The sequence below is a fragment of the Trachurus trachurus genome (genome assembly GCF_905171665.1).
Source record: "Trachurus trachurus genome assembly, chromosome: 8".
NCBI lineage: Eukaryota > Metazoa > Chordata > Actinopteri > Carangiformes > Carangidae > Trachurus > Trachurus trachurus.
This window is the reverse complement of record NC_139905.1, coordinates 3,622,112-3,648,940: the sequence shown is the minus strand read 5'-3', so window position 1 is coordinate 3,648,940 and position 26,829 is coordinate 3,622,112. Positions and strand designations below refer to the sequence as shown.

Genomic DNA, 26,829 nt, shown 5'->3' with positions numbered 1-26,829 from the left:
ACTTTTTTTTTTAAGCAGAAGCCAGTGATCCTCTTATCAAAGGTTTTCTTTACCCCTCACATACTGTCTCTGTCTGTAGCCTAGTGGTTAGCTTGCTGGTCTGGAGACCTGAAGGTTGCTGGTTCAAATCTTGCCTCAACAACAATTATAGTGAATTATTTTCCCAGTTGTCCTCTGTTGACTTCTGATAACTTGCTTCATGTTGAAACTGCTGCTCTCAGCCTGAAATTCACAGAAATTTTCATTCTAAGTCATTCAAGCTTGACTCTCAAGCTTTCTTGGTGTTAACTGTGTGTGCACCGTGGCCTAGAGGCAGAGTGGAAGTCTAATGACCATGAGGTTGTGGGTTTGATTCCGACCTTGGTAAAAAATTTGTATGGTGATCACTGCTTGCACTATTTGCTAATTCTGCAACAGCGTTCAGTTGCTATCAGCAGTCACACCATTTCCATTCTTGGAAATGCTTTTTCTAGTTATTTTTCCACTTCCGGCCGACTTTCGATTCGCAACTAGTCCTGCAACTCGAAGAGTTGCAGGACATATTATATATCAAAACGTGTGTCCTGATCGGGATCGGTGTGCTATTACTTTTTTCAACAGTGTACGAATTTTTCGCGACGTAAGTCGCGAAAAACTACGCAAAATTTTGCATGTAAGTCAATGGGACGGGCGAAAAAAAAAGACCGAAAAAGACCAATCATTGGAGTTTAACAAACGTCTACTGCTCAGGCATACTTTCACCTAGAGACTCCATTTAAACTTTAAACAGTAGACACAAGTCTTGTGTATTGTCGTATTACTCCACGTTTTGATAGGTCATATAGTTTTTGATCAATCCCTGATCAATGACCATGATCATTTTTGGAGAAATTATGAGATTATAATGGGTGTGTATTGGACGGAATGTTCGTGTCAGAGTGCGTGACATCATCGGTTAGAGTGGGAGAGATGCCAGAAAAACTCCAGATTTTTTCTCTTTCCAAACTCGGCCCGGCCACAATTTACACTCTACACACATAATTTTTTCAGAATTTGTAAGACAAACTTGTCCTGTCACTCATCATCTGCTCAAAATATCAGAGAGACTTACAGAATTTAAACTCTGAGCCTCTAAGTGCGGCCACGTCTGTCTCTGCTCCTCATTGACTCCAATATAAATATTTTCTGAGAGGAGCAGAACGGCCTGATGTTTTAAAACTGCCAGCGTCGCCAAAATATTTACTGTAGAAACACCAAATCGTACCAAAAGTTTCAGTAAGTCCTTAGAGCAACGTTGATCTGTGTTTTGTTCTGATAGGAGTTACCGTTTTCTCACCCTAAGCCTAATTGTGAGACCGGTGCAGAGGCAGAAAATGGCTCTTTTTCTCCACGTTTCTGTCTGTCTCAGCCTTGCGGGGGCCCCTATCGCCGTGGTAACCTCTTTGATCCTCAGGCCAGAGCTCGTTAACTTCATAAACAATCCACCTGGCGCTCGTTTAAATGTTTATAAACACAGACACAGCTAAATCAGACTGACACAGGATGCAGCTACTAACTAACTATGTGTCAAGTCAGTCACACACACACACACACAGACTCTAGAGCCAGCTTCATGTGATTACAGTCACACACACACACAAACACACACAAACACACACACACCTTCATGTGATTAAAACACAGTTAACGTGCAACAGAATTTAAACTTAAACCATGATTTAATCTGGTTTTAAAGTTAAACCTTGTTGGTGTCAAATGCGTCAAATGCCCATCACCTGGTCCGTTCAATAAATCAGTTTATGCTACTGTGATTTATGTAGCCTAGTTAAATACTACAGTAATCATCATAGTGTATTGGCAGGAAAGACCATTTAAATCTGTATCAAATATCGATTAATGAATTAATCGATAATTTGCATGTTGGTCTTGGTTAAGTACCACCTTGAAAAAAAAAACTATGTTTTGTTGCTTAAGCTATTCAGTCATTCAATGGTATACTAAAATCCATGTGAAAAAAATGCTTCTCACTGTTCTCAGGTCAAATATTTATATGCGATTAAAATGCAATTAATTGCGATTAATTAATTACAAAGCCTCTAATTAATTAGATTAATTGTTTTAATTGAGTCCTGGCCCTATTACACAAGATAAACACACACACACACACACACACACACACAGGTAACCTAATGTGGTTACAGCTCCTCCATATCAGTGCTTATAGAAAGATGATCATGTGTCTGTCTGATCAGCTCTATCTTGACCTTAAGATCGTGGGTTTGATTCCCATGTTGACAGAGATGGCACAACCGGCAGTAGCCGTGGCCCATTCAAAATTTCCCGAGAGGAAATTTTCTAGTTATGACTTGTTATCTATATATTTTTCATCACGCTCTGTTTAATCCTATGTGTTCTTTTGTTTTGTTTTTTACTCACTGAGTTAGACTTTCACATTTTGATTTAAATCTTGCCCATAGAGACACATGGAGAAGATGAGACTGTGATCCAGCAGCAGGCAGTTCATTAAAACTGTTGCTGTGCACTGTTTCTTTTGTCATGATGGAGTTCTTTACGTGAGCACATGTAAATATCTAAGCAGAGGCTCTGATTGATTCGTTTCAAAGACATGTCACGCACTGAATTACAAACCTTGGTTTAGGTTTGTGCCAGTTCCCAATGTAACAGTTGTTCATGCAGAGCGCTTCAGCTCTATTGACAAGAAGATGCCGACCTTCAAACACGTCGTATAATAGGCCTGGGACGATAATCAATAAATCAATTAATCGCACAATAAATGAAAATGAACTCGATCATTTTTACGACCTCGATATATCGCCATGTGCATGCGCACGTATTTGTTTTCCTGGTCTCTCGCCTCCAACCAGGCTGGATGACAAGAGGCTTCACTCTGTGCATCGGTCTCAGCACCTGGGCCGTTTGTTTTGCAGAATGAAAGGAGTGAACCCTCTTTTCAGTCATCCAGGATCTTTGTTTCCCAGAATGCATTTGGCAGCAACCAGCAGCGCTAGCTGTAAAGCTAAGCAGCTAAAAGCTATTTTACCGTAATTCTTGCTGCAGCGCTGTTAACACGTCACTTTTTAAAGTTTTAATATTTTTTATGCGAGAAAGTCACAGTTTAGATCCCCAGTCTGTGGTCAGTTTATCCACATATCGCCTGTTTGGAGATTTTCTCCGACGTTTTTGGAGGTAATGTGGTAGCAGCGAGCAGGAGGAGCGGGGCTTCCCACAGTCTGCAGCAGCTCACGGGCCGGTCAACCTCCGTCATTGGGGGAGAAAACGACTAAGGGCGCTTTCACACCTAATAATAGTTTTTTTTTTTGTTACATTGTTTCCATATAGTCCAGTAAAGTTCGCTTTCACACTGCTATTATGACAGCGGACTAAAGGATCTACCGACGTCATGACGGATGAGCGTGCGTCTGACGTTAGCGCATAGAAAGTGCTCTGAAAAAAATAAAATAAAAATAGGCTATGTGTAAAAAAAAAAAAAAAAATATAAAGCCTACTGCTGGAAAGCACGCTGTGGTCTGTAATCGCGGTGCAGAAGAGTGAGTTTAGAGCTGATGAAAGGAGAGAAAAAAAGAGGATTGTGCCGCGGCGAAATGAGTGGCAGAGATCAGCGATCAGCTGTTTTGTGTAGTGGAAGGGACACACACACACACGCTACGCGCACACACGCGCGATCCTCCTGTCAGATGCGGCTGCATCTCTCCAGGTCACTTGTGTGTGAGTGTGAGAGAAATAAAAGCTCTGACTTGCTGGGGCAGAAGTTGTTTGGTGTCACCCGCTGATCCGTCTTTTTCAGACTTTTTTCGGCGGAAAAAATATTCGGGCCATTATATAAAAAAATAGGCTTGCATGTATCGTTTGGGGATTTATATTAAACACTGCCTACTGTTTAATTCCGTGTAAACGTTTACAAGTGTAGCCTACAGTACACTGACACACCCATCCCTCTGACCAAATCTGGATATAATATGATCTCCTCCTCTCCCCAAGTGTTGCCGCCGGTTGCCGCGGCTCCTCTTTCCTTTTTTTCTGTTTATTTACTTTTTTCGGCACGAGCGAATCTGACGTTATTTCCTGTATTTGGTCTGATAGTTCGAACCTTCCAAAAAAATGCTTTCACACTACGCAGCATCGGACCTTGGTCCAGGATAGTCCGGACCGAGACCACCTCCTGAGGCTGGACCAAAGACTCGGTCTTTAGTCCGGACCGTGGTCCGGGGGAGCTTTCACACCTGTCAATTTGATCCGAACTATCTGGAAAGTCCGAAAGTCCGGACCAAACGAGGTAGGTGTGAAAGCCCCCTAAGAAAACTTAACAGAAGGTTTTTAGAGGTTTACCGCCGGCTGGTTTAGTACTTTATAGGAGATAAATGCTGGTCTCATTGATGAAATCTTACATCTGTGGAAGTCATATTAGTTTGTTTGAATGAAAAGTGGAGCTTCAGGTGTGTAACGTTATTGGACAGAAGAGCTGCACTGCACTGTTTATTATTATTATTTTTTTTTTAGGATAGTAGCTATAAGTTCTTGTCATTCCAATTACAATGGTTAAAAAATACTCATGAGAAATAAAAGTTTATCGCATTTAAAAGGGTCTACTTGCATTATTATGAAATATTATTATTATATTAGTGGTTAATTTGTATTAAAAAAAAAGTGTCAATAATATCGTTTATCGTCAATAATTTGTGGGACAATATATCGTCCAGCAAAATATATTATCGTCCCAGGCCTATCGTATAATTGAACTAATCCTCACTCTAATATTCTAACTTTCAATAGATTTTGTAGACTATGAACATTATATTTACTTGTTTGGAAAAAATGTGTCGGAGTTCACTGAAGTGTGTGTGATGGCACTCAGATGAAAGGCTGCACTTGTCAAGTAGCTACGTCCCAATTGCTTATAAATGTCCACAAGCACTTGGCCACTAAAAGCAACAACGTTCCAGGTAGTGAAACGTCAAAGTGTGTGCGTAACCAAGTGCACCCAGCCAAGTGTGGAGAAATGGATCTCTATCTCTCTGTCTCTCTCTCTGACTGAACTGGATCAGGGTCCAAAGGTCCAGTCCTGATCCAGGACTCAGGTCTTGGTCCTGGTCTCAGGAAACTCAAACTAAACCCAAATGAAACTGAATGAAACTGTTTTCATCACAAATTACAGACTAAACTTAGGAAAATTCTCAGCAGGAACGTCAAACACAGAGAAACATCATCAATGTAGAGATGAAGTGAGCTGATGAGCTGATACTGGACATTTTCGCCAGAGTTTCTAGAAAACATGAGTCGTCTGACTGAGAGAAATACGAGTGTGTGTGAAGGCTGAACTGAAGTGAACAGACATTATTCATGACCACTGAGTGAAATGAGCTGAAACTGAAGAATCATTCTCACACAACAACTGCAAATATTCAACAACCACTATTTCAAATGTCATTAATCAATTCAATCAAAGTCAATGATTCAAGTTCTGAGTGAAGATCAATCAGGTTCAGTTGTGGATCAAAGATCTAAGATCTACAACAGTAACAGTCAGTGAACTGACCTCAGAGTCTCCAGTCTACAGTCTGGACTCTCCAGAAAACCACTCAGATCCTTCACTCCTGAATCCTGCAGCTCGTTGAAGCTCAGGTACAGGTGTCTCAGGTGGGAGGGGTTGGACTTCAGAGCTGAGACCAGAGAAGAACAGCTGATCTCTGACAAGATGCAGCTCATCAATCTGAATAAAGAATAAAAGAAGAAGATAAATTCGAAAAAATCAAAAATTCCAAGTGCACACTAGAGCGGATTGACAAATTTATTTATTAAACAAAGGTTAAAAGTAGCGAACAACGCGTTGTGCCTGTTGCTTCGTCAGGTTCACTGTTGATTGTCATGTGTCTTTCATGGAATGATTGTCAGGCTGGGTTAGGATGTAAATCACCTGGTCTATTTAAGCACCTGATGATAATCCGCTTGTCAATCCGCTCTAGTTTGCGCTGGGAGTTTTTTGATTTTTTCACTTTTATTTATCCTGCACCAGCTGGCACCGAGGAGAAGAGACAGTTGCTGTGCACAGGACTTGCAAACTTTTTTCTAAGAAGATAAATTCATTGATAACTAATCAGATGTGTCCTGATCAATAACCAGACGTGTCCTGATCAATAATCAATAGAGGGACTTTGTCCTTGTGTTCTTGTGGATCTTCATCATGTGGCCTTCTACACATCATCCACATGTCAGCACAGATTCATCAGCTGCTGCTGACCTCAGCTCAGTCTGTCAATATACAATCAATATCTGATCAATACCTGTTGGACTAAACACTGACTACAACTCTCTGATTTACAGATTATGATTCTTTTAGACAGATTTATATTTGTACCATTTCATGTCACTAACTTTGTATTTTTCTTCTTTTCTGTTATTATTATCAATGAGTCTTTTGAAGAGTGAGTCTTTCTCCTCTTTTTCCATTATTATTATCAATAACTTTATTGATCAACTCGTATCAGGAATAAATCAATAAACTAACCGCACAGGGGTCAATGACGTGATGAAACCCAGTGTCAAGTGGTGTAACTTTGATTTTTGATAAAAATCTGAATAAACAGGAAAATAAATCTGGACTCAAATGAGGAATTAATACAACTCTGTGTTTCTGGACTCATATTACATCATTTGTCACAGATTATTTAGAAGAAGAGTTTTTTGTTTTTAGGACATGTCCTGCTCAAGATGCATGAAAATCTAAATATAGAAACACAAAAAAAATCTATTTCAATTTAATGTTTTCAGAAGAAAGCATATTTTTATAACTTCACTTTAATCCACTGTAGGTGGATCAGATACAACAGTCAGTGAACTGACCTCAGAGTCTCCAGTCTACAGTCTGGACTCTCCAGAAAACCACTCAGATCCTTCACTCCTGAATCCTGCAGGTTGTTTCCAGTCAGGTCCAGTTCTCTCAGGTGGGAGGGGTTGGACTTCAGAGCTGAGACCAGAGAAGAACAGCTGATCTCTGACAACCTGCAGCCCCACAATCTGAATAAAGAATAAAAGCAGTGAGTTGAGGACAAAGCTCCTTGTTGACAGCGTTCAGTGTCTCATCATCTGTTCAGAGCTGAAGAAGCTTCAGAAAGAACAAGTTTAGAAAATCAAAGTGCAACAGCTGAAGCAACAGGAAGCAGGTTAAACAGTGACAGAGAGAAAACAGCTCATTAATATTCATGAGAAGCTGCTGCTGCTTCAACACAGACGCAGTGACTCCGCCTCTTCACTAGGGATGGGACATAATATCGTTTGGCGAAATATCGCGATACAAAACGTGACGATACGCATCGAGTTTGAAAAAAATGGATTGCGAAATGAAGACTAGATGGCACTGCCACGCAGTGACTCCGCCTCTTCACCTGTCAGCTCCACCTGTGGCTCCATCCAGACAAACTCATGTTGTGCAGCCACATTTCTCAGAGACTCTGTCACTGAGCTCCTTCTCACTCCAACAGCTCATCTGCACTCATACAGTGTGCGTCATAGTGCGCGTGTGTGTAGCGATACGCCGCTTCAATGGCCGACAAACACGGCTCCAAAGTTCAGGGCTGTTTGACAGCAACATCAAGTTGTAACAATCTTCAGAACGACGTGGTCAGCTTTTCTCCGTGGGCGTTTTGAAAGTGTGTGAAGCAGGTTGTTTGTGGCGAGCCCGTCCACAGCAGCTCATCACTCAGCTTCTGTGCTGCTGCTCTGCTCTGCTAACACACTGACTGTGTTCAACAGCTCACACAAGCCCACGTTCAAGAAGCTCAGCTGTCACTTTGAGCTGCTTCTGACTCCTGCCCTCAGCCAAGCACTGAGTCAACACTCTGAGCCTGAGCCGCCACATGAACCAACAACTAGGCCTGCACGATATCAGGAAAATGTGCGATGTGCGATGACAGTGTTCAGTATTACGATGACTATATGACTTGCGATAAATAATAACACATTCTGGTGTGCTGCATATTAACCATACAGTTCCTGTGTCTCTCTGAAAACAACCTCAACACGCTGTAGTAGATACTGTAGTGGTGGCGCTGTAACGCTGCCACACAAATACACCACAAACAGAGAAGAAGGGTGGAAAACTTGCGATGCTGTGAACAAACTCCAAACATTATAAGCCGACTAAACACAAGTTGTGCAAGTACAAATAGGCTGATCGATGCTGCGTTGATGTGTTTCAGGCGCGTTGACCAAGCACTGGTCGACCAAAAAAATCACTGTGCGTTCACACCAAAAGCTGACCAAGATTTCATTGGTCGATTGGTCACAGGGAAAAAAAACATAAACATTTGGAGCCGTCGGAGTCAAAATCAATATGACTGAACTGTGTATGAAACTCTATGGGGCTTTTAATTTGAAGGGCCAGATACAGGAAGTGTGACACTCACTCGCTGTCAGTTTTTTGTTGTTGTTGTGGTTACACGGCACTGCCGGGGTCTCTTTCTCTTTTTTTTTTTCAAAAACGACTTTTTCCGTTATATTGTTGTTACAGACCTTTCTGGTTTGGAGACTCGGCGTGAAAGCACGTGTCACTGCTGATTTCGGGTTATTAGCGATTAGCGGATGAGCCCCGGTCCCGTCCCAAAGCACTGTCACAGAGCAGATCCACGGTAGTCTCCGCTGCAGTCAGACACCCGCACCGCTCCAAGCAGCTGACCCCCCACCCCACCCGTCTTATATGGCCTGAGCTCAGTCACTTACCCCCCTTATCTACTGTGTTTATTGGTGATAAACGGGCGTACTGCCTGTAATAACTGTAAAACCAGACCGTGTTGAATCTCGGACCCAACACAGCCGGACTCACAAGCATTTCTCAACCCGACCGCGGGCAAAAAAGGAAAAAGAAAGCCAGTAGTAACACTGGTTTTAGACAGGTAACTGTTAACATTAATCAACGTTTTAAACTGTGTGATGTGTGCGTGTGTACTAATCGCATTTCAGGCAACCTTACGCAATGTGTCTATCGTGCATGTCGACATCGCAATGGCGATGGAAATACGATTTATCGGGCAGCCCTACCAACAACCTTCAGCCCATCTTGGTGAGCCTCCAAACAAACCAGCTGAGCCTCTGCAGCTGCTTCATGTCAGCAGCAACAAGACCAACACTACCAGCTCTGCTCTCACCTGTCTCACACAGTGGTGGCCTGAGGCATCTGGGGGCCCATTTCAATACTTTATATGAGGCCCCGTTAAATATAATTATATAATCCATCTACAGTTTGGCCCATGCGCCCCCGACACATTAAAACCTGAAAGGACGCAGTAAACACACTATCCATGCGTCCCAGGGACACACATACCCGTGTAAAACGATACATTGTGATGAAGTGTTATGAGTGTTCACTCCAACACGTTAACATGAGAGCTGAGAGGAAGCTGCACAGCTGCTGCACATCTGGACTGAACAGGACTCAAGTCCAGCTGATGGAGTCTCTGATCACTGATCAATCACTGATCTATCACTGATCAATCACTGATCAATCACCTCTGTCCTCTGCTTCTCTTCACAGCTGGAGATAGAGACCTTTGTCCTGATGGAAGTGAAAAGGACTGTGTGTGTGTGTGTGTGTGTGTGTGTGTGTGTGTGTGTGTGTGTGTGTGTGTGTGTGTGTGTGTGTGTGTGTGTGTGTGTGTGTGTGTGTGTGTGTGTGTGTGTGTGTATATGTGTGTGTGTGTGTGTGTGTGTGTCTGTCTCAGTCCACCATCATCAAAACTGACCAGAACAAAATGAGAGTAATAACTAAGTGACCAAAATAAAATTAAGTTTAAAAGACACTAAAATTTTGACAAATTGACAACATTTTATTTGCAACTGACCTCAGAGTCTCCAGTCTACAGTCTGGACTCTCCAGAAAACCACTCAGATCCTTCACTCCTGAATCCTGCAGCTTGTTCTCACTCAGGTCCAGGTGTCTCAGGTGGGAGGGGTTGGACTTCAGAGCTGAGACCAGAGAAGAACAGCTGATCTCTGACAAACTGCAGCGCCACAATCTGAATAAAGAATAAAATAACAAGATTAATTCATTGATAACTGACCAGATGATGATTCTCTGTTATTATTATTACGACTAATAATAGTCGACTAATCGTAGAATCATGTTGTTTTTTCCTCATTGCTTCATGATCTCATTCATGTCTTTTTCTGGAGAAAAGAGTTCAAACAGCTGAATAAACTAATTCTTCAGTTGGCATCAGATAAGAGGACATTCTCCATCCATCCTTTTCCTGATCTCACTCATTAAACTGCGATGACATCATCATCTCTCTTTCAGGGACGGTGCAGCGATGACGAGTACGAGTGTGTGCTGTGAATTAACGAGTGTGTGTGGAGAATGAAAACCTGGAGTCTCGTTGTGAGGACATGATATGAGCATCAGTGCTGGTTCAGACGGGTAAGGGGTCAAGGGTCACAGCACCATGGTGTTGTTGATGTGTGTGTGTGTGTGTGTGTGTGTGTGTGTGTGTGTAGGTGCTGCACGATAGACAGAGAATGCGTCCTTTAGTTTAATATTGTAAATAAAACATTAGGCCTGAATTTAGGGAGAGAGAGAGAGAGAGTCGGTGCTCCGTTGCTCGATCACTCACTGTGATGTTTGTATCTAAACCGTCTCTCCTATTTTATAAGAAAACAGATAAATTCTATGTAAAACCAGATGTTCAGCAGCAGGAAGCTCCCCTATATATTCACAATGGTACCATCTTTTCTTCATAACCACATTTTGCGACGATTCGACAGCGAGGTTGATCGTCCAATCAGAGCTCTCTGAGTTGAATCGTCGTATACTCGACTATTGGAGGTCACCCCTATTAATAACTTTATTGATCAACTCGTATCAGGGTTAAATCAATAAACTAACAGCACAGGGGTCAATGACGTGATGAAACCCAGTGTCAAGTGGTGTAACTTAGATTTTTGATAAAAATCTGAATAAACAGGAAAATAAATCTGGACTCAAATGAGGAATGGGCTCTATGCACAGCTCCACAAGCTGATTGATCCAGGTGTGTCAGACCATTGTGACTACTCAGACACACCTGGATTAATCAGTTTGTCCAATAATGTATAAAGGAGCTGCCTTAAATTCAGGAAGTAGTGGAGCTGTGCATTGAGCCAATTAATACAACTCTGTGTTTCTGGACAAATTTGAAATCATTTGTCACAGATTATTTAGAAGAAGAAAGAACATTTTTTATAAACTCACTTGAATCCACTGTAGGTCGATCAAATATTTATTAGTGATCATTCCTTTGTAGTTACACCATTTGACATGTTCAGTCTGACTTTTGTAAAAAAAAAAAAAAAGAAAAAAAAAAAGAAAGAAAGAAAAAAAAAAAGGTTCAAATGTCTCTAAGATCTACAACAGTAACAGTCAGTGAACTGACCTCAGAGTCTCCAGTCTACAGTCTGGACTCTCCAGAAAACCACTCAGATCCTTCAGGTCTGAATCCTTCAGGTTGTTGAGGCCCAGCTCCAGGTGTCTCAGGTGTCTCAGGTGGGAGGGGTTGGACTTCAGAGCTGAGACCAGAGAAGAACAGCTGATCTCTGACAAACTGCAGCCCCTCAATCTGAATAAAGAATAAAAGCAGTGAGTTGAGGACAAAGCTCCTTGTTGACAGCGTTCAGTGTCTCATCATCTGTTCAGAGCTGAAGAAGCTTCAGAAAGAACAAGTTTAGAAAATCAAAGTCCAACAGCTGAAGCAACAGGAAGCAGGTTAAACAGTGACAGAGAGAAAACAGCTCATTAATATTCATGAGAAGCTGCTGCTGCTTCAACACAGACGCAGTGACTCCGCCTCTTCACTAGGGATGGGACATAATATCGTTTGGCGAAATATCGCGATACAAAACGTGACGATACGCATAGAGTTTGAAAAAAATGGATTGCGAAATGAAGACTAGATGGCACTGCCACATGATTTGTGTAGTATATATAAGTAATTTAGTGTGTGTGTTTGTGTGTATATAGCTGTGTCCTGCAGCCTTCGGAGGACCCAGCCTACGCAGTCTCCGGAGGCAACGGCTTCGGAAGCTCCTCCGACGGCCGCATCAACCGTTGGTAGTAGTAGTAGTAGTAGTAGTTTTAATTTAAACTTGGTGTCATGCACCATAGGTGCCCAGCCCTCATGGGCTTATAAGACACACCAAAAAACAAAACAGAATACAGAACACCGGCACACACAATAGAACAAGGAATACATGCTCGTGTACTACATATTTTTCTTCAGTACAGTATATACCCAACACATGCGCACACATACACACACGCATGCATGCATGCATGCTCGCACGCATGCATGCATGCATGCCCACACATCCACATGTTTTTATACAGTACATGTCCACACATGCGCACACAAACACACGCATGCATGCATGCATGCATGCATGCATGCCCACATCCATTCATACATACGCACACAGAGCAAAAACAAAACAAAAACAAAACAATTGCCGGGACTGAAAGACTTCAGACATACAACACATCTCTGCGCTGCTTAAAAGACTCCAAAATAAATTTCGCCAGCGGGAACACCTTTTTTACAAATAAATAAGTAAGTATACATTCATCAGTCATTGAAAACAAATCTGGGCAATCTTCAACCGAAATCTTACAAAAAAGCCTTTGCCTGTACTCATGGTACAATGGACAATAGAATAAGAAATGAAATTCACTTTCAATCACATTAAGATCACACATACAACATTTTCGTTCCTCCTCTGGGATCGAGTGGAAGCGCCCAGTTTCTGGAGCCAGAGGTAGGATGCCACACCTCAATTGAGCACAAATTGACCGCTGAGCTCTAGGTAGGTTGAGCGTGACATAGTTCTCCGGGCCATAATTATCCTTAATTAACCTATATGTTCTTAATTTTGGTTTGTGTTGAACTTCTTCTAACCATTTTTTTTTTGTAGTTTTCAAATAATAATTCTTTAATTTGGTTAACAGAACACGGTAATTTATTTCTATATACATATTGAAGGTCAACCATACTAAATATTTTTTCAAGCTGCCTTGCCCAAGAATAATTGTTTAAAAGATCCAATAGAAAAATTTGTTTAGTAAGTCTGTTGTCGGACATATTAATCAATCTATTCCACAGACGTACCATGTCACCTCCATGCCGTACCTCACATGGCTCCCAGCCCATATCACCACATATTGCAAGTAGTGGGGCCAGTTTGTGTACACCCAAAAAACAGCGCATAGCTCTATTCTGTACTGCTTCACATTTAGTATGTTTACCATAGCCCCAGACCCCTGCTCCATAGTCCAAAATGGGACAAACACAAGATTTAAACAACTGGGTATACGTTTTGTAACCAAGATCCCTGCAGAATTTTACTTTGTTGAGAACCGCTCCCAAAGCTCTACCCGCAGAGTCTGACAGAACATTCACCCCTTCATTAAATGTAAGATGATCATCTAGGGTAAGCCCCAGATATTTATATGATTTAGTATAAGATAAAGATACTGAGCCACAGGAGAAAACAAAATCAGTTTGCGACTGTCCCTTCTTCCTAAAGTGCATGACCTGGGTTTTGTCTTCGTTTATCCTCAGCCTCCATCTTCCACACCAGTTATGCACAATATCTAATAACATTTGAAGTTCATTTTCAGACTCTGCAAGGAGAACTAAATCATCTGCGTACAGAAGAGAGCCAACTATAAGGTCGCCCAATCTAACCCCAATGGCTGTGTGCTTGATTTCTAGTACAAGATCATTTATATAGACAGAGAAAAGGGTGGGAGAAAGTACATCCCCCTGTTTGACACCAGATGGGGTTGGGAACCAGCCCGTTCTATACTGATTTACCTGCACACAAGCCACTGGGGCCTGATATAGGGCTTTTAGTGCCTTGTAGAATTTACCATCTATTCCAACATTCAATATTTTAAAACTAAGAAGTCCATGATGAATACAATCAAAAGCTTTACGAAAATCAATAAAACAACAGAAAACAGGTCTCCCTTCCTGCATTTTGGCATGTACTATAGTAGATAAAGAATATATGTGATCAATACATGATCTTTTCTTACGAAAGCCGTTTTGTTCGTCAACTAATAAACCAGAATTTTCCAGAAAAAACATCAGTCGCTCATTTAGGACGCTGGAATAGATTTTATAAACACAACTTAAAAGACTTATCCCCCTATAATTCATAGGAATTCTGGGATCATTATTTTTTGACTTGGGGATTGGTTTGATAATAGATTTCTGCCAGGCTGAGGGGAGAAAACCATACTCAAAACAAATAAAGAAAAGATTGTACAGAATACGAGATAAACAGGGTAATTTCAGAAACTCATTCGGTAAATTGTCGACCCCCACAGCCTTCTTTTCTTTAAGTCCATTGATTGCATTCTTGACTTCAGATTCTGTGATGCTAGCATTTAAGTATTGGTTTTCATTATAGGATTCCTGTTGCATATGAACTTCCATAGTGTTTTTTTGAGTGATTTTCTCTGCAAGGAAAAGATTATCCCACTCAACTGGGCAATCACTTCCTGAAAATAAAGAACCAAAATCAGTTTCCCATTTTTTCAGAATAGACTCAATATCAAAAACAGAGGATCCATCTTCTGACAAAACTTCCATTGGGATATTTTGAGTTTTTTTGGGGCCCAACTTATTTATTAAACTCCAAAACATTTGAGGGTTACTTGTTTGCATACACTCTATTTTCAACGCTTGGCCCCTCTCATAATTTCTTTTGCAGGCCCGCAATTTTTTATCAAAGGTATGCTGTCTCATTTTAAATTCATTTTTAAACTGTTGTTTTACTCTCATATCCAGACAGTCACACCTTAGAAAACTTTTTTCAGCCGCCCTCATCTCCTTCCATAGAATTTTCAACTGTTCATTCCAATAGGGTTTGGATTTCCTTATACATCTACTTTCCCTCCCAGAGTTCGGCCTAGTACAAACTTCAGGCACATTACAAACATACTCACAAAATTCATCATACCATTCATCAATTTCCTTTTGGTAATGCACTTGAGTTAGTTTGTCTATAAATTGGGTGAAAGCAGTTGTAGACCTACTAGAGGAAAAGAGATGAGGAGAGGCATGTCTGATATTTTTTGAGGGGTATTGTTTGGACTGATCATTAACTGGACCTGTATCAATAACAAGCCCTCCTCCTGCATGAAAAGTTAGCGCCAGCAATGCATGATCAGGTGCACTACATCTGTCACCTAAGAGGTTGAGACACTTGGTGCCCTCCCTTTCAATTAACTCGCTTGGAGTGAAAATATTCAGCTCAATGCAAGTATCTAAACAGTGATGTGGAGTTATCACGTAATCAACCACAGCCCTCCCTTTAACTGATATTGATGTATAGTTGTTTATACCTGGTATCCGTCCATTTAGAATACAGCACTTGGAGTCTTTCAGAAGTTCTACCAACATTTCCCCCTGTTTATTCACCACATTGTCTAGACTAACTCTAGGTGGAACATCTCTATCTATGTCAGTAATATAATCCTCCAGGTGCCCCATTCTGGAATTCAAGTCTCCACACACATATACAGCATCAGCTTCAGACAAATTGTATACCTGGATCAGTAACTGATTAAACAAACGATGAGGATCAGCCCATACTGAGCCTTCAGGGGGGAGATAACATGAAAAAATTACAAAGCAGTACCCTGTCATTAAGTTCTTAAATTTTAAACCAATTAACCCATCAACAGATTTGTCAATTACACTTGCCCTGTATGAACTAAAGACTTTATTTTTTACCAAAATACCCACCCCCCCCGAACCTCTAGGAGCCCTGATGTGCGTTTTTCTGTTGTGTCCAAACCAGGTATATCCATCAAAGTCAATCTTGTGTGATCCAGTTAAATGAGTCTCATTAAGAGAGATAAAATCCGGATCAAAGCTTAACAGTAACAAGAGTCTTAGCTCACAGTTCAAGTCCGTCCATCCATTTAGATTCCAGTGTACGAGAGTAAAGTGTTCAGAACTTACAGGCTGGGCAGACGGGGCTCTTCAGGTGTCCTCGCGCCGCCTCTGCGCCTCTCCCAGCCTGTCTGCCTCCTCGCGAGTGGGGCGCCTCTTGACTCTCCCGTTCCCCGCGACATAAAAGTCTCTCCCCGATGGGATTTCCTCTAATAAAGTCTTGAAGTTTAGCTCGATCAGCCGTTCAGTGTGTGTCTTAGCTGAGCGAATGTAGACTCTTTTAAACTTCTCTTTGTTTTTCAGCCCTTGTTTTTTACGCAACACATCCACCTTGTCCTGAACAGAGCCAAACTCCACTCTTACCACGCCAGGTCGTCCCCCCCTCTCTTTCATCCGCTCCGCAGCCACGATACCACGGGGACTGCTCCACTGCAGCCCGTCGTCGAGTAGTTCCTGGACCAGCTCCATAACGTCCTCTCCTTCCTCATAGTGCAGGCCGGAGATGATAATGGATACATCGGCGTCGTAGCGAGTGTTTACTTTACTCCCGCCGCTGTTAATCCTAGCTTCCACTTGTTCAATTCGGGCCACAACGTGACCAATCTCCATATCCAGGTTCTCTTGAATTTCTTTTGTTCTCTGAGCAAGTTCCGCTTTCAGATAATCTCTGTTTTCAATCACCAACCTTTCCAGTGAGTCACGTAGGTTGTCCACCTTTGTGTTTAGTTGCTTCTCAAAAGAAGTTTTCATCCCGTCCATTTTAGCGTTAAGCAGCTTCAGCTCCTGCAACACGCTGGCCATGCTGGAGTCGGCTTCACTCCCTCCGTCCTTTCCTCCGTCTTTCCTCAGCACCCGGTTGTTTGACATCTTTGAGCTTACTTGTTTTCAAACATACTATATTGATAGTTTCAGTTTCGAGTTTCTTTTCTTTCAAGCGCAGCTCATTTGCCTTATATTATTAAAGTAGTTACAGAGCGCCAACACAGCCGGTGAACCTCAAAATCCTCAGTGTCCTCAAAATCCTCAGTGGTAAATGGGACGGTCTAGCCTTTGGAGCATTTCCTGATCCGAACGTAAACAACGGCCGAACGTTAAACATTTAAAAGTGGCGCTTGCAACGGCTCTACCGCTCCTCCGCTGCTCATTTTTTTTTTAAACAAGTAGAATCAATACAAGGGCAGTTATCATTAATATACTAATAAACAAACCATTGAACAGCAGCCGGGGGGGGGGGGGGGGGGGCTTCAGGCTACTAAGTGAATAGAGAATAAAGAGCACAAGTAATGTGTTTTCATAGCTTTCTTATTAAAAGTTGTCACACTCAGATGCTTTGCCTCCGCTCCTCACCTGTGCGGCCAGCAGAGCTCGGCTCAGCAGGCAACCACACCTCCGAGCCGGCCGCAGAGCCGGGTTACCGTGGCTACAGCACAGAGCTGCTACCGTTCGATAGCTTGCGGGCTAGGTTGCTAATAACAACAACGGTGCGCAAAGCACCTTGGGATACGGGAGGTCGCGAAGGATAGTAGCGGTGCATCCTCCGAATGCAGGGGAAAGGAGGACGCATTTGTAGGCTGCAATTGGAGGAGCCTTCGAATATGGACGAATTGGGACAGCCTTCGCGCAGCGCTGTGACGTAATCGGCCTTCAAATCCACCCTTCGAAGGATGCAGCCCCTGAATTGGGACACAGCTTATGTGTGGGGCAGGCATACAGTCTATGGTGGCAGGCTGGCAGCACCATCTGCTGGTCAAGCAGGGGAAAACTAAATGAAAAAAAAAATTACATCCGGGGAACGGTGCAGTGCGACACGTCACAGTCAGGTCACAGCGCATGCTGCAACGACAACACTGTACAGCAAGCTAACAAACATTAGCAGCAACTACCTTGCCCTCAAACCGCCGAACAATGGAGTCGAATGAGGTCGAAATTGAGGACGCTCCGCCTGGATACAGGTCATTTGTCTGGCAGTATTTCGGCTTTCTCATTAAAAAAGACAAAGACGGCAATAGAGTGACTAAGACTGTGTGAAAGCTATGCTATGCCGTCACTCCGTACACCACCTCCAACACAACAAACATGAACCACCACCTTCAACGTCACCATAAAGATGTGAAGACGGCCCCAGAGAAAACAAGCTTACCGAAGGGACAGCTGACCATGAAACAAGCACTGACACCAACTCTACCCCCGTCAAGTCCGCATGCAAAACAGATAACCAGGCTCAATGGCGAGTTCATAGCGGACTATATGGCTCCATTTAACGTTGTAGAGAACAGAAAATTCATCCAAATGTTCAAGGTGCTGGAGCCCAAGTTTAAGATGCCATGCCGAGGACATTTTTCAGAGAAGGTAATCCCGGAAATTTACAATGAAACCAAACAAAGCGTGAAAGAGTGTCTCAAAAATGCCGACTGCATCGCCCTGACCACCGACGGCTGGACGTCGCGTGCAACACAGAGTTATATCACCATAATGGCACAAGTCATCGACGAGAAATGGGAGAGTAAAAGCTTTGTGTTGCAAACTCGTGAGTTAAGTCAAAGTCATACTGGGGGAGCTAACAAGGCCACAAACAACCATCGCTTGTGTCACAGACAACGCAAGCAATATGGGCATTGCAGTGAGAGAGAGCGGTCTCCATCCTCACATCAAGTGCTTGGCGCACGTTGTGAATCTGGCCGGTAAGTGAGGCTTGGCTGTATCCCGCGTCGCACGCCTTCTTGGTCGTGTGCGAAGAGTAACTACATTCTTTCACAAGAGCACCACAGCCACCGCCGTCCTGGCCAACAAGCAAACCCAGTTGGAGCTGCCTCGGCATAAGATCATCACCAATGTCCAGACCAGGTGGAATAGCACGTACGAAATGCTTGCGTGCTACCTGGAACAACAAGCAGCTGTCTCAGCAGCGCTGAGCAGCCCAGAAATCCAAAGGAATGCGAGAGAAATCGACACCCTGGATAACACTGATATATCAGATGTAGAAGACATGGTGAAACTGCTTAAGCCATTGAAGACAGCCACAACAGTTGTCTGTGATGAAAAAGAGCCCACTGTTTCACTTATAATGCCACTGAAGTACATGATCGAGCAAAGCATGTCACCAGACGAAAACGACACACAGACCATCGTCAACATGAAAAGCTCCACTATCTGACCTGAGTCAGTAGATCTCAGAGCTCTGCTGGGTTTATACTCTACTAACATGTCATTCATGTATTCTGGACCTAAACCATTCAGTGATTTGTAAACCAGTAGCAGAACTTTAAAATCTATTCTGTAGCTGACTGGGAGCCAATGTAAGGTCTTAAGAACTGGGGTGATGTGATCTGATCTCCTTGTTCTGGTTAAAACTCGAGCTGCAGCGTTCTGAATGAGCTGCAGCTGTTTGATGCTTTTTTGGGGGAGACCAGTCAGAAGCCCGTTACAGTAGTCTAGTCTACTGGAGATAAAACCATGAATTAGCTACTCCTGATCAGTTTGGGACATAAAACCCTTAATTCTGGATATGTTCTTACGTTGATAAAAGGCTGATTTGGTGACTGATTTGATATGGCTGTTGAAGGTCAGATCTGAGTCTATCAGCACGCCAAGGTTTCGGACTTGATCTTTAGTTTCTAAAGACAGTGACTCAAGGTGTTTACTGACAGCAACCCTCTTCTCTTTATTTCCAAAAACAATGACCTCAGTTTTTTCTTGATTTAACTGAAGGAAATTTTGGCTCATCCAATTTTTGACTTGCTCTAAACAGTGACATAATGACTCTATTGGACTGCAGTCATCTGGAGACAGTGCAAGATATATCTGTGTGTCATCTGCACAACTATGATAGTTGACATTAGAATTCTGTAGAATTTGACCCAAAGGCAGCATATACAGGTTAAACAGAAGGGGTCCCAGGGCTGACCCCTGAGGAACTCCACATGTCAAAGCCACTCGATCGGATTGATAACTACCAATGGTCACAAAATAACTCTGTTCCTCTAAGTAGGACCTGAACCATTTTAGGACTGTCCTGCTGAGTCCTGCCCAGGTTTCCAACCTGTCCAGCAGTATACTGTGATCCACAGTGTCAAACGCAGCACTGAGATCCAACAGGACCAGAACTGACACCTTGCCTGAGTCAGTGTTCAACCTTATGTCATTTAACACTCTAATAAGAGCTGTTTCTGTACTGTGGTGAGGTCGGAAGCCTGATTGAAATTTGTCAAAGAGTCCACTGGAGTTCAAGAAGTTGCTGATTAAAAACCACTTTCTCAACGATCTTGGCTATAAAGGGAAGATTTGAGATGGGTCTGTAGTTGGTTAAAATGGTAGTATCCAATGTTATCTTTTTTAAGAGTGGCTTGATGGCAGCTACTTTCAGGGGTTTAGGAAACGTGCCTGATTGAAGTGAGCAATTTATTATTTGCTGCAGATCTGTTAGGACAGAGCTTATAATAGTTTTAAAAAAGTCAGATGGTATTGTGTCAAGACAACATGTCGATGTTTTAAGATGCTGAACTGTTTCTTGGGGTAGGTTTTTTGGTCAACTGTATAAAACTCTGACATTACAGTTGATTTATTCCTAGGTGATTTTAGGGATTGCATCATTGTATTATTTTGCTGATTTGTGTTGATATTTAGCCTTATGGATTTGATTTTTTCATTGAAGAAGTAAGCAAATTCATTGCATTTTTCTGTGGAAAAGAGTTCTGAAGCCATCTCTTTTGGGGGGGTTGTAAGCTTATCAACCATAGCAAACAGAGCACGAGTGTTGTTGATGTTCTTATTAATCATTTCAGTAAAGTGTTGCTGTCTAGCCTTGAATAACCCATGGTTAAAATTACAAAGACTTTGTTTGTAGAGGTCAGTGATGGATTGAAAGACGGAAATGTTTGAGCTAGTTTTTCTATTTTATTTTTTTAGACCACTGACACTGATGACAGAACAACTAGGGCCAGTGCTTCAACACCAGGGGCAGCAGCAGCAGAGCAGGCCGTGGTCATGATTGAGACAGCACAGTGAACAGAGCAGAGCCAGGAAGAGCCAGTAGAAGGAGAAAGGCAGATGCACCAAAGAAGACAGCGCTAGAAGATCTCCTTGGGAGCTCCTACACTAGTCTTGAGACAGTGCAGTCCAGCAGAGGGATTGAAATGGAGATACTCTCCTACAGAAATGGGATTCCTATCCCACTCAACAGTAGTCCACTTGAGTGGTGGAAAGTTAATGCATATGCTTACCCCATACTTGCCCCCCTTGCCAAAGCCTACCTTTGCATTCCTGCTACGTCAGTGCCCAGTGAACGGGTCTTTTCCACGGCAGGAGACATTGTGTGTGCTCAAAGATCACTGATTACACCAGAACATGTTGATATGTTAGTTTTTCTGAAGAAGAACCAGTCCTAGGCCAGGGCCATGATGGCTGAGACAACTTAATCTAGGGTTAGAGCACTAAGGGAGTGTTTTTGTTTGTGTTTGAACTGTTGGGCCGTGTGTTTGCAACTGAAACAAAAATAAATAAGTTGTTGTTACGCAGTAATATTTTTTCTTTTTTGATATCGTATCGTGACGTATCGTTTCGTGACCCTGGCATATCGAGGTGCATCGTATCGTGAGTTTAAAGCCGTTTTCCCACTAAAATTAGCGGGTCGACGTGGGTTTTTTAAAAGCGGGTCGACCCGCTAACAATCGGCATTTAACCCCTTTCCCATTGACCAAAATGAGCCGAGTCTGACCCCCCGCTGGGAAGTCAGACAGAGCCCCGCTCTCATCCGCGGTGCAAGAAACACAGTGTCATGCCACAGCCGCCCACCGCGGAGTGTCCGTCCGCCGAGGCAGACGAGGTGTCTGGCTGACCTGAGCACCAGGACCGTGGAGGACAGCCAGTCTGCCGCGGCCCCAACACGTCAGTTAAACAGACTGTCGCTTCTTTTCTTTTTTTCAATCGTTTTTGGTCAGTGTTGTTTGATCTTTTGATCCCAGTCTTGAATGAGAGCAGAGCGGAGACGAGCTTTGTTTTGGTACGTGATATGAGACGCGACCGGCGCGATGACGTGGCGGCATGTAACGCTCAGCGTCATCACGTAAATTAGCGGGTTGACCCGGGTCTGGCGTTCCCACTGCAAGCCGATCAGAGCCGAGCCGATTAAAGGCGATTTTAACCCGCGTCGCTTGCCGAGTCGTTTGACCGGTGCGCCTTTCCCACTGCCACCAAAAGCCGATCGTTAGCTGGTTTAAACGGGTTTATTGATCAGTGGGAAAGGGGTATAAGTGTATCGTCCCATCCCTACTCTTCACCTGTCAGCTCCACCTGTGGCTCCATCCAGACAAACTCATGTTGTGCAGCCACATTTCTCAGAGACTCTGTCACTGAGCTCCTTCTCACTCCAACAGCTCATCTGCACTCATACAGTGTGCGTCGTAGTGCGTGTGTGCGTAGCGATACGCCGCTTCAAGGGCCGACAAACACGGCTCCAGAGTTCAGGGCTGATTGACAGCAACATCAAGTTGTGACAATCTTCAGAGCGACGTGGTCAGCTTTTCTCCGTGGGCGTTTTGAAAGTGTGTGAAGCAGGTTGTTTGTGGCGAGCCCGTCCACAGCAGCTCATCACTCAGCTTCTGTGCTGCTGCTCTGCTCTGCTAACACACTGACTGTGTTCAACAGCTCACACAAGCCCACGTTCAAGAAGCTCAGCTGTCACTTTGAGCTGCTTCTGACTCCTGCCCTCAGCCAAGCACTGAGTCAACACTCTGAGCCTGAGCCGCCACATGAAGCAACAACCTTCAGCCCATCTTGGTGAGCCTCCAAACAAACCAGCTGAGCCTCTGCAGCTGCTTCATGTCAGCAGCAACAAGACCAACACTAGCAGCTCTGCTCTCACCTGTCTCACCTTGATTCTCAGCATTCACAGTCATTGACAGGAAGTGGCTGCAGTGTGTGCCGTGCTCTTCACTTCCTGCTTCACACTCCAGCCTCTCCCAGCCAGTTGAGCTACCAGGGAGCAGACTTTAGCTGCCAACAGCTCCCTACAGCCAGCCTCCACTGGAGCGCAGCTTTCCAGCCTCCTCTGCCTCTGCTGCCAGCTCTGTGGATCTCAGCTGCTTCCTCTCATGCTTCCTCCCATGGTTCTGTCAGCTCCACAACATCCACCAGCTGCTGTGTTTCTGACCACAACTCAACATCTGCTCTCAGATCAGTGCTGCACGTTGGTTCAACAACAAGTGTCTGAGTTGAAAACAACAGTTGTAGAAGCTGAGCTCGTTCTCTGCTGCTCTGAATCACAAACACTACGACTGCTCTCACCTTCTTCTCTCTGGACTCATCTCAACTGTTTTCTCTCTTCAGCTTCTTGAGAAAAATCCTCACACACAAATCCTGACATGTATGAACCAGTGAGAAGCTGAAGCTTCAAACAACTACAACAGCTCCAGTCAGTGAACTCACCTCAGAGTCTCCAGTCTACAGTTTGGACTCTCCAGTCCAGCACACAGAAGCTTCACTGATGAATCATCCAGCTGGTTCTTACTCAGGTCCAGGTGTCTCAGGTGGGAGGGGCTGGACTTCAGAGCTGAGGCAACGACTTCACAGTGAATCTCTGAGAGTCCACACTGTTTAAGTCTGTGATTAGAGAAGAAACAAACTGTGTGAGAGTAAAATCAGACAATTTGTACTAAACACACACAACATGTCATCATTTGATCAACATGTGCTCTTCACACTCTGGTTCAGTTCATCTTCTCTCTTTGTGTTGGACATGAAGCAATAATCCTCATCAGGGCTGGGCTGGAAAAACCCATTCAGATTCAAATGAATGGCGCCAATAGCATTTTCGCTGCTTTTTGCCACAGACACCGTCAAATAGCTTCAAACATACACCGAGAGGTTCGTTTACTTCAAGCAAGCCGACATGTTTGTAAATGGAGATTTAATATTAAGTCTCTTGTGAGAGTCAAGTTGACGGCTAACTATGTGTACAGGTTGTCTGAAGCTCTCCCATTTGTTTTACCAACAAATGAATATCAACTCGGAACCACAACATCTTTATAGCAGTAAGAGTAAGTGTGGATATTGTTTATTCTGCCTGTAAATCTACTGAAAGCGTCAACTGACTCTCGTGCGAGGCTTTGTGTTAAATCTCCGTTTACAAAGAAGTCTGCTTGCTTCAAGTACACAAACCCCTCGGTGTATGTTTGAGTAGCCATCTGATGCTGTCTGTGGAAAAAAATGTGGTTTTGACAGCCTAAACAGTGGAAATGCTATCAGCTCCATTCATATCTGCTGTTGATGGTGTTATTGATCATGTCTGGACTCACTCAGCCTTCCTGCAGTTCCTCACAGCTGGGATCAGTCTCAGTCGTCCCTCCTCTGATGTCTTGTACTTCTTCAGGTTCAACTCGTCCAGAACCTGCTCTGACATCTGCAGCATGTAGGCCAGAGCTGAACACTGGATATCAGAGAGTTTCTCTGATCTGTTCTCTGACTTGAGGAACTGTTGGATCTGCTGATGAACTGACTGGTCCTTCATCTCCGTCAGACAGTGGAAGATGTTGATGCTTCTGTCAGGAGAGATTTTATCACTCTTCATCTTCTTCAGGATGTTGGTGGTTCTCTGGATGGTTTCTGGACTGTTGTCTGTCTGACCCAGCAGACCTCCAAACAGCCTCTGGTTGGACTCCAGAGAGAGGCCATGAAGGAAGCGAACAAACAGGTCCAGGTGACCGTTTCTACTGCAGAGGGATTTCTGCATGGCTCTCTGCAGGAACTCATCCAGGGTTAAATCATCATGTTGTTCTCTCAGGAACTTCTTGAGGACCTGTGTGTTCCTGTTGGTGAAACACTGGAACATGTAGACTGCAGCCAGAAACTCCTGAACACTCAGATGAACAAAGCAGTAGACTGTTTTCTGGAAGATCACACTCTCTCTTTTGAAGATCTCAGTACAGAGTCCTGAGTTCACCAAGACCTCTGTGACATCCAGACCACACTGCTCCAGGTCTTCTTGGTAGAACATGATGTTTCCTTCCTCCAGCTGTTCAAACGCCAGCCTCCCCAGCTTCAGAAGAACTTCCCTGTCGGCCTCCATCAGCTCTTGTGGACTCGTCTCATGTCCTTCACCGTACTTGTTCTTCTTCCTCGTTGTCTGGACCAGCAGGAAGTGTGAGAACAGGTCAGTCGTGGTCTTGGGCAGCTCTCCTCTCTGGTCTGTGGTCAACATGTGCTCCAGAACTGTAGCACTGATCCAGCAGAAGACTGGGACTTGACACATGATGTGGAGGGTCCTGGACGTCTGGATGTGTGAGATGATTCTTCTGGACAGATCTTCATCACTGGACCTCCTCCTGAAGTACTCCTCTATCTGGGCGTCAGTGAAGCCTCGGACCTCTGTTACCCTGTCGACACATGTAGGAGGGATCTGATTGGCTGCTGCAGGTCTGGAGGTGATCCAGACCAGAGCCGAGGGAAGCAGATTCCCCTGGATGAGGTTTGTCAGCAGCACGTTGACTGATGACGTCTGTGTGACATCAGACACAACCTCCCTGTTGTTGAAGTCCAGTGACAGTCGGCTTTCATCCAGGCCGTCAAAGATGAAGAGAAGTTTACAGACAGCCAGCTGCTCTGCTGTGACCTTCTGTAATGTTGGATGGAAAACATGGAGCAGCCTGAGAAGACTCAACCGCTGATCTCTGATCAGGTTCAGCTCCCTGAACGAAAGCAGAACCAGCAGACTGACATCTTGGTTCTCCAAGCCCTCGGCCCAGTCCAGAGTGAACTTCTGCACCGAGAAGGTTTTTCCAACGCCAGCGACGCCGTTGGTCAGAACCACTCTGATGGGTCTCTGTTGGACAGGTGAGACCGTAGAGACGTCCTCTCTCTGTTGGACAGGTGAGACCATAGAGACGTCTTCTCTCTGTTGGACAGGTGAGACCGTAGAGACGTCCTCTCTCTGTTGGACAGGTGAGACCGTAGAGACGTCCTCTCTCTGGTGGACAGGTGAGACCGTAGAGACGTCCTCTCTCTGTTGGACAGGTGAGACCGTAGAGACGTCCTCTCTCTGTTGGACAGGTGAGTCTTTAAAGATGTCGTTGCACTTGATTGGAGTGTCATGGAGGGTCTTCTTCTTGGACGTTGTCTCCAGCTGTCTCACCTCATGTTGGGTATTAACCTCTTCACTCTGTCCCTCTGTGATGTAGAGCTCAGTGTAGATCCTGTTGAGGAGGGTTCCACTTCCTGTTCCCTCAGTTCCTTCAGTCACTCGTTCACATCTGTTCCTCAGACTGATCTTATGTTGATCTAAAACCTCCTGCAGACCACGATCTGCTGAGAGAGAAGAGACAGAGTCAGACTGAAGACAGAGAGTCTGACAATCTGATCAGATTATTTTCATCAACTACAGAAAAACTACAGACAACAAAGAGAAGGTTTGAATCATCATCTTAAATGTCAGTGCTGTGTGATGGAACAATGACTCTGGAGAAAACAACAGTTCCTGGTTTCACTAATGACCACATCAGCAGTAGGGATGGAGTGATTTTCGATCGGATCGTCTATCGGCGATCGAAGGGACGATCGTGATTTTTTTTTCAAATGGTGATCTTTAAGGCGATCTTTAATTAATTAACTGCCATAAGATGTTAAAGAAATAATCTCTAGAACCTGCGCTACTTGAAAATGTTTCGTGGAGCAACATGTCTGCATACAGAGCCCTTGGATCTGTGCAACAGAGGAGTGAATATTAAACTCTTAATTACACACCCTGTTGCATCTTTTTTTTTCCTTCTCACTTTTTTTCGGAGGTGCATGCCGCGGACGCAGGCTGTGCGGGGTGGGGCGGGGTCATTAAAAAAACTGATGATGAAGTGATGATGTGTGTTATCAGCGCTGATGTTGACGGGAAAGCCGGCGGAGGTGT

At 43.9% G+C, this 26,829-nt stretch overlaps 1 protein-coding gene across 1 annotated transcript in view; it reads right to left on the bottom strand.

The window, feature by feature from the left end:
- Window positions 1-26,829, bottom strand: part of LOC310989795 (uncharacterized protein) — a gene marked incomplete at both ends in the record, with an annotated part of 133,069 nt that overhangs the window by 67,609 nt on the left and 38,631 nt on the right. The window contains 4 exons of the mRNA XM_083976944.1: window positions 5,555-5,728; window positions 6,859-7,032; window positions 9,852-10,025; window positions 11,418-11,600. Coding sequence (XP_083833070.1) covers window positions 5,555-5,728; window positions 6,859-7,032; window positions 9,852-10,025; window positions 11,418-11,600 — 705 coding nt within the window. The remainder of the gene's footprint in view (window positions 1-5,554; window positions 5,729-6,858; window positions 7,033-9,851; window positions 10,026-11,417; window positions 11,601-26,829) is intronic.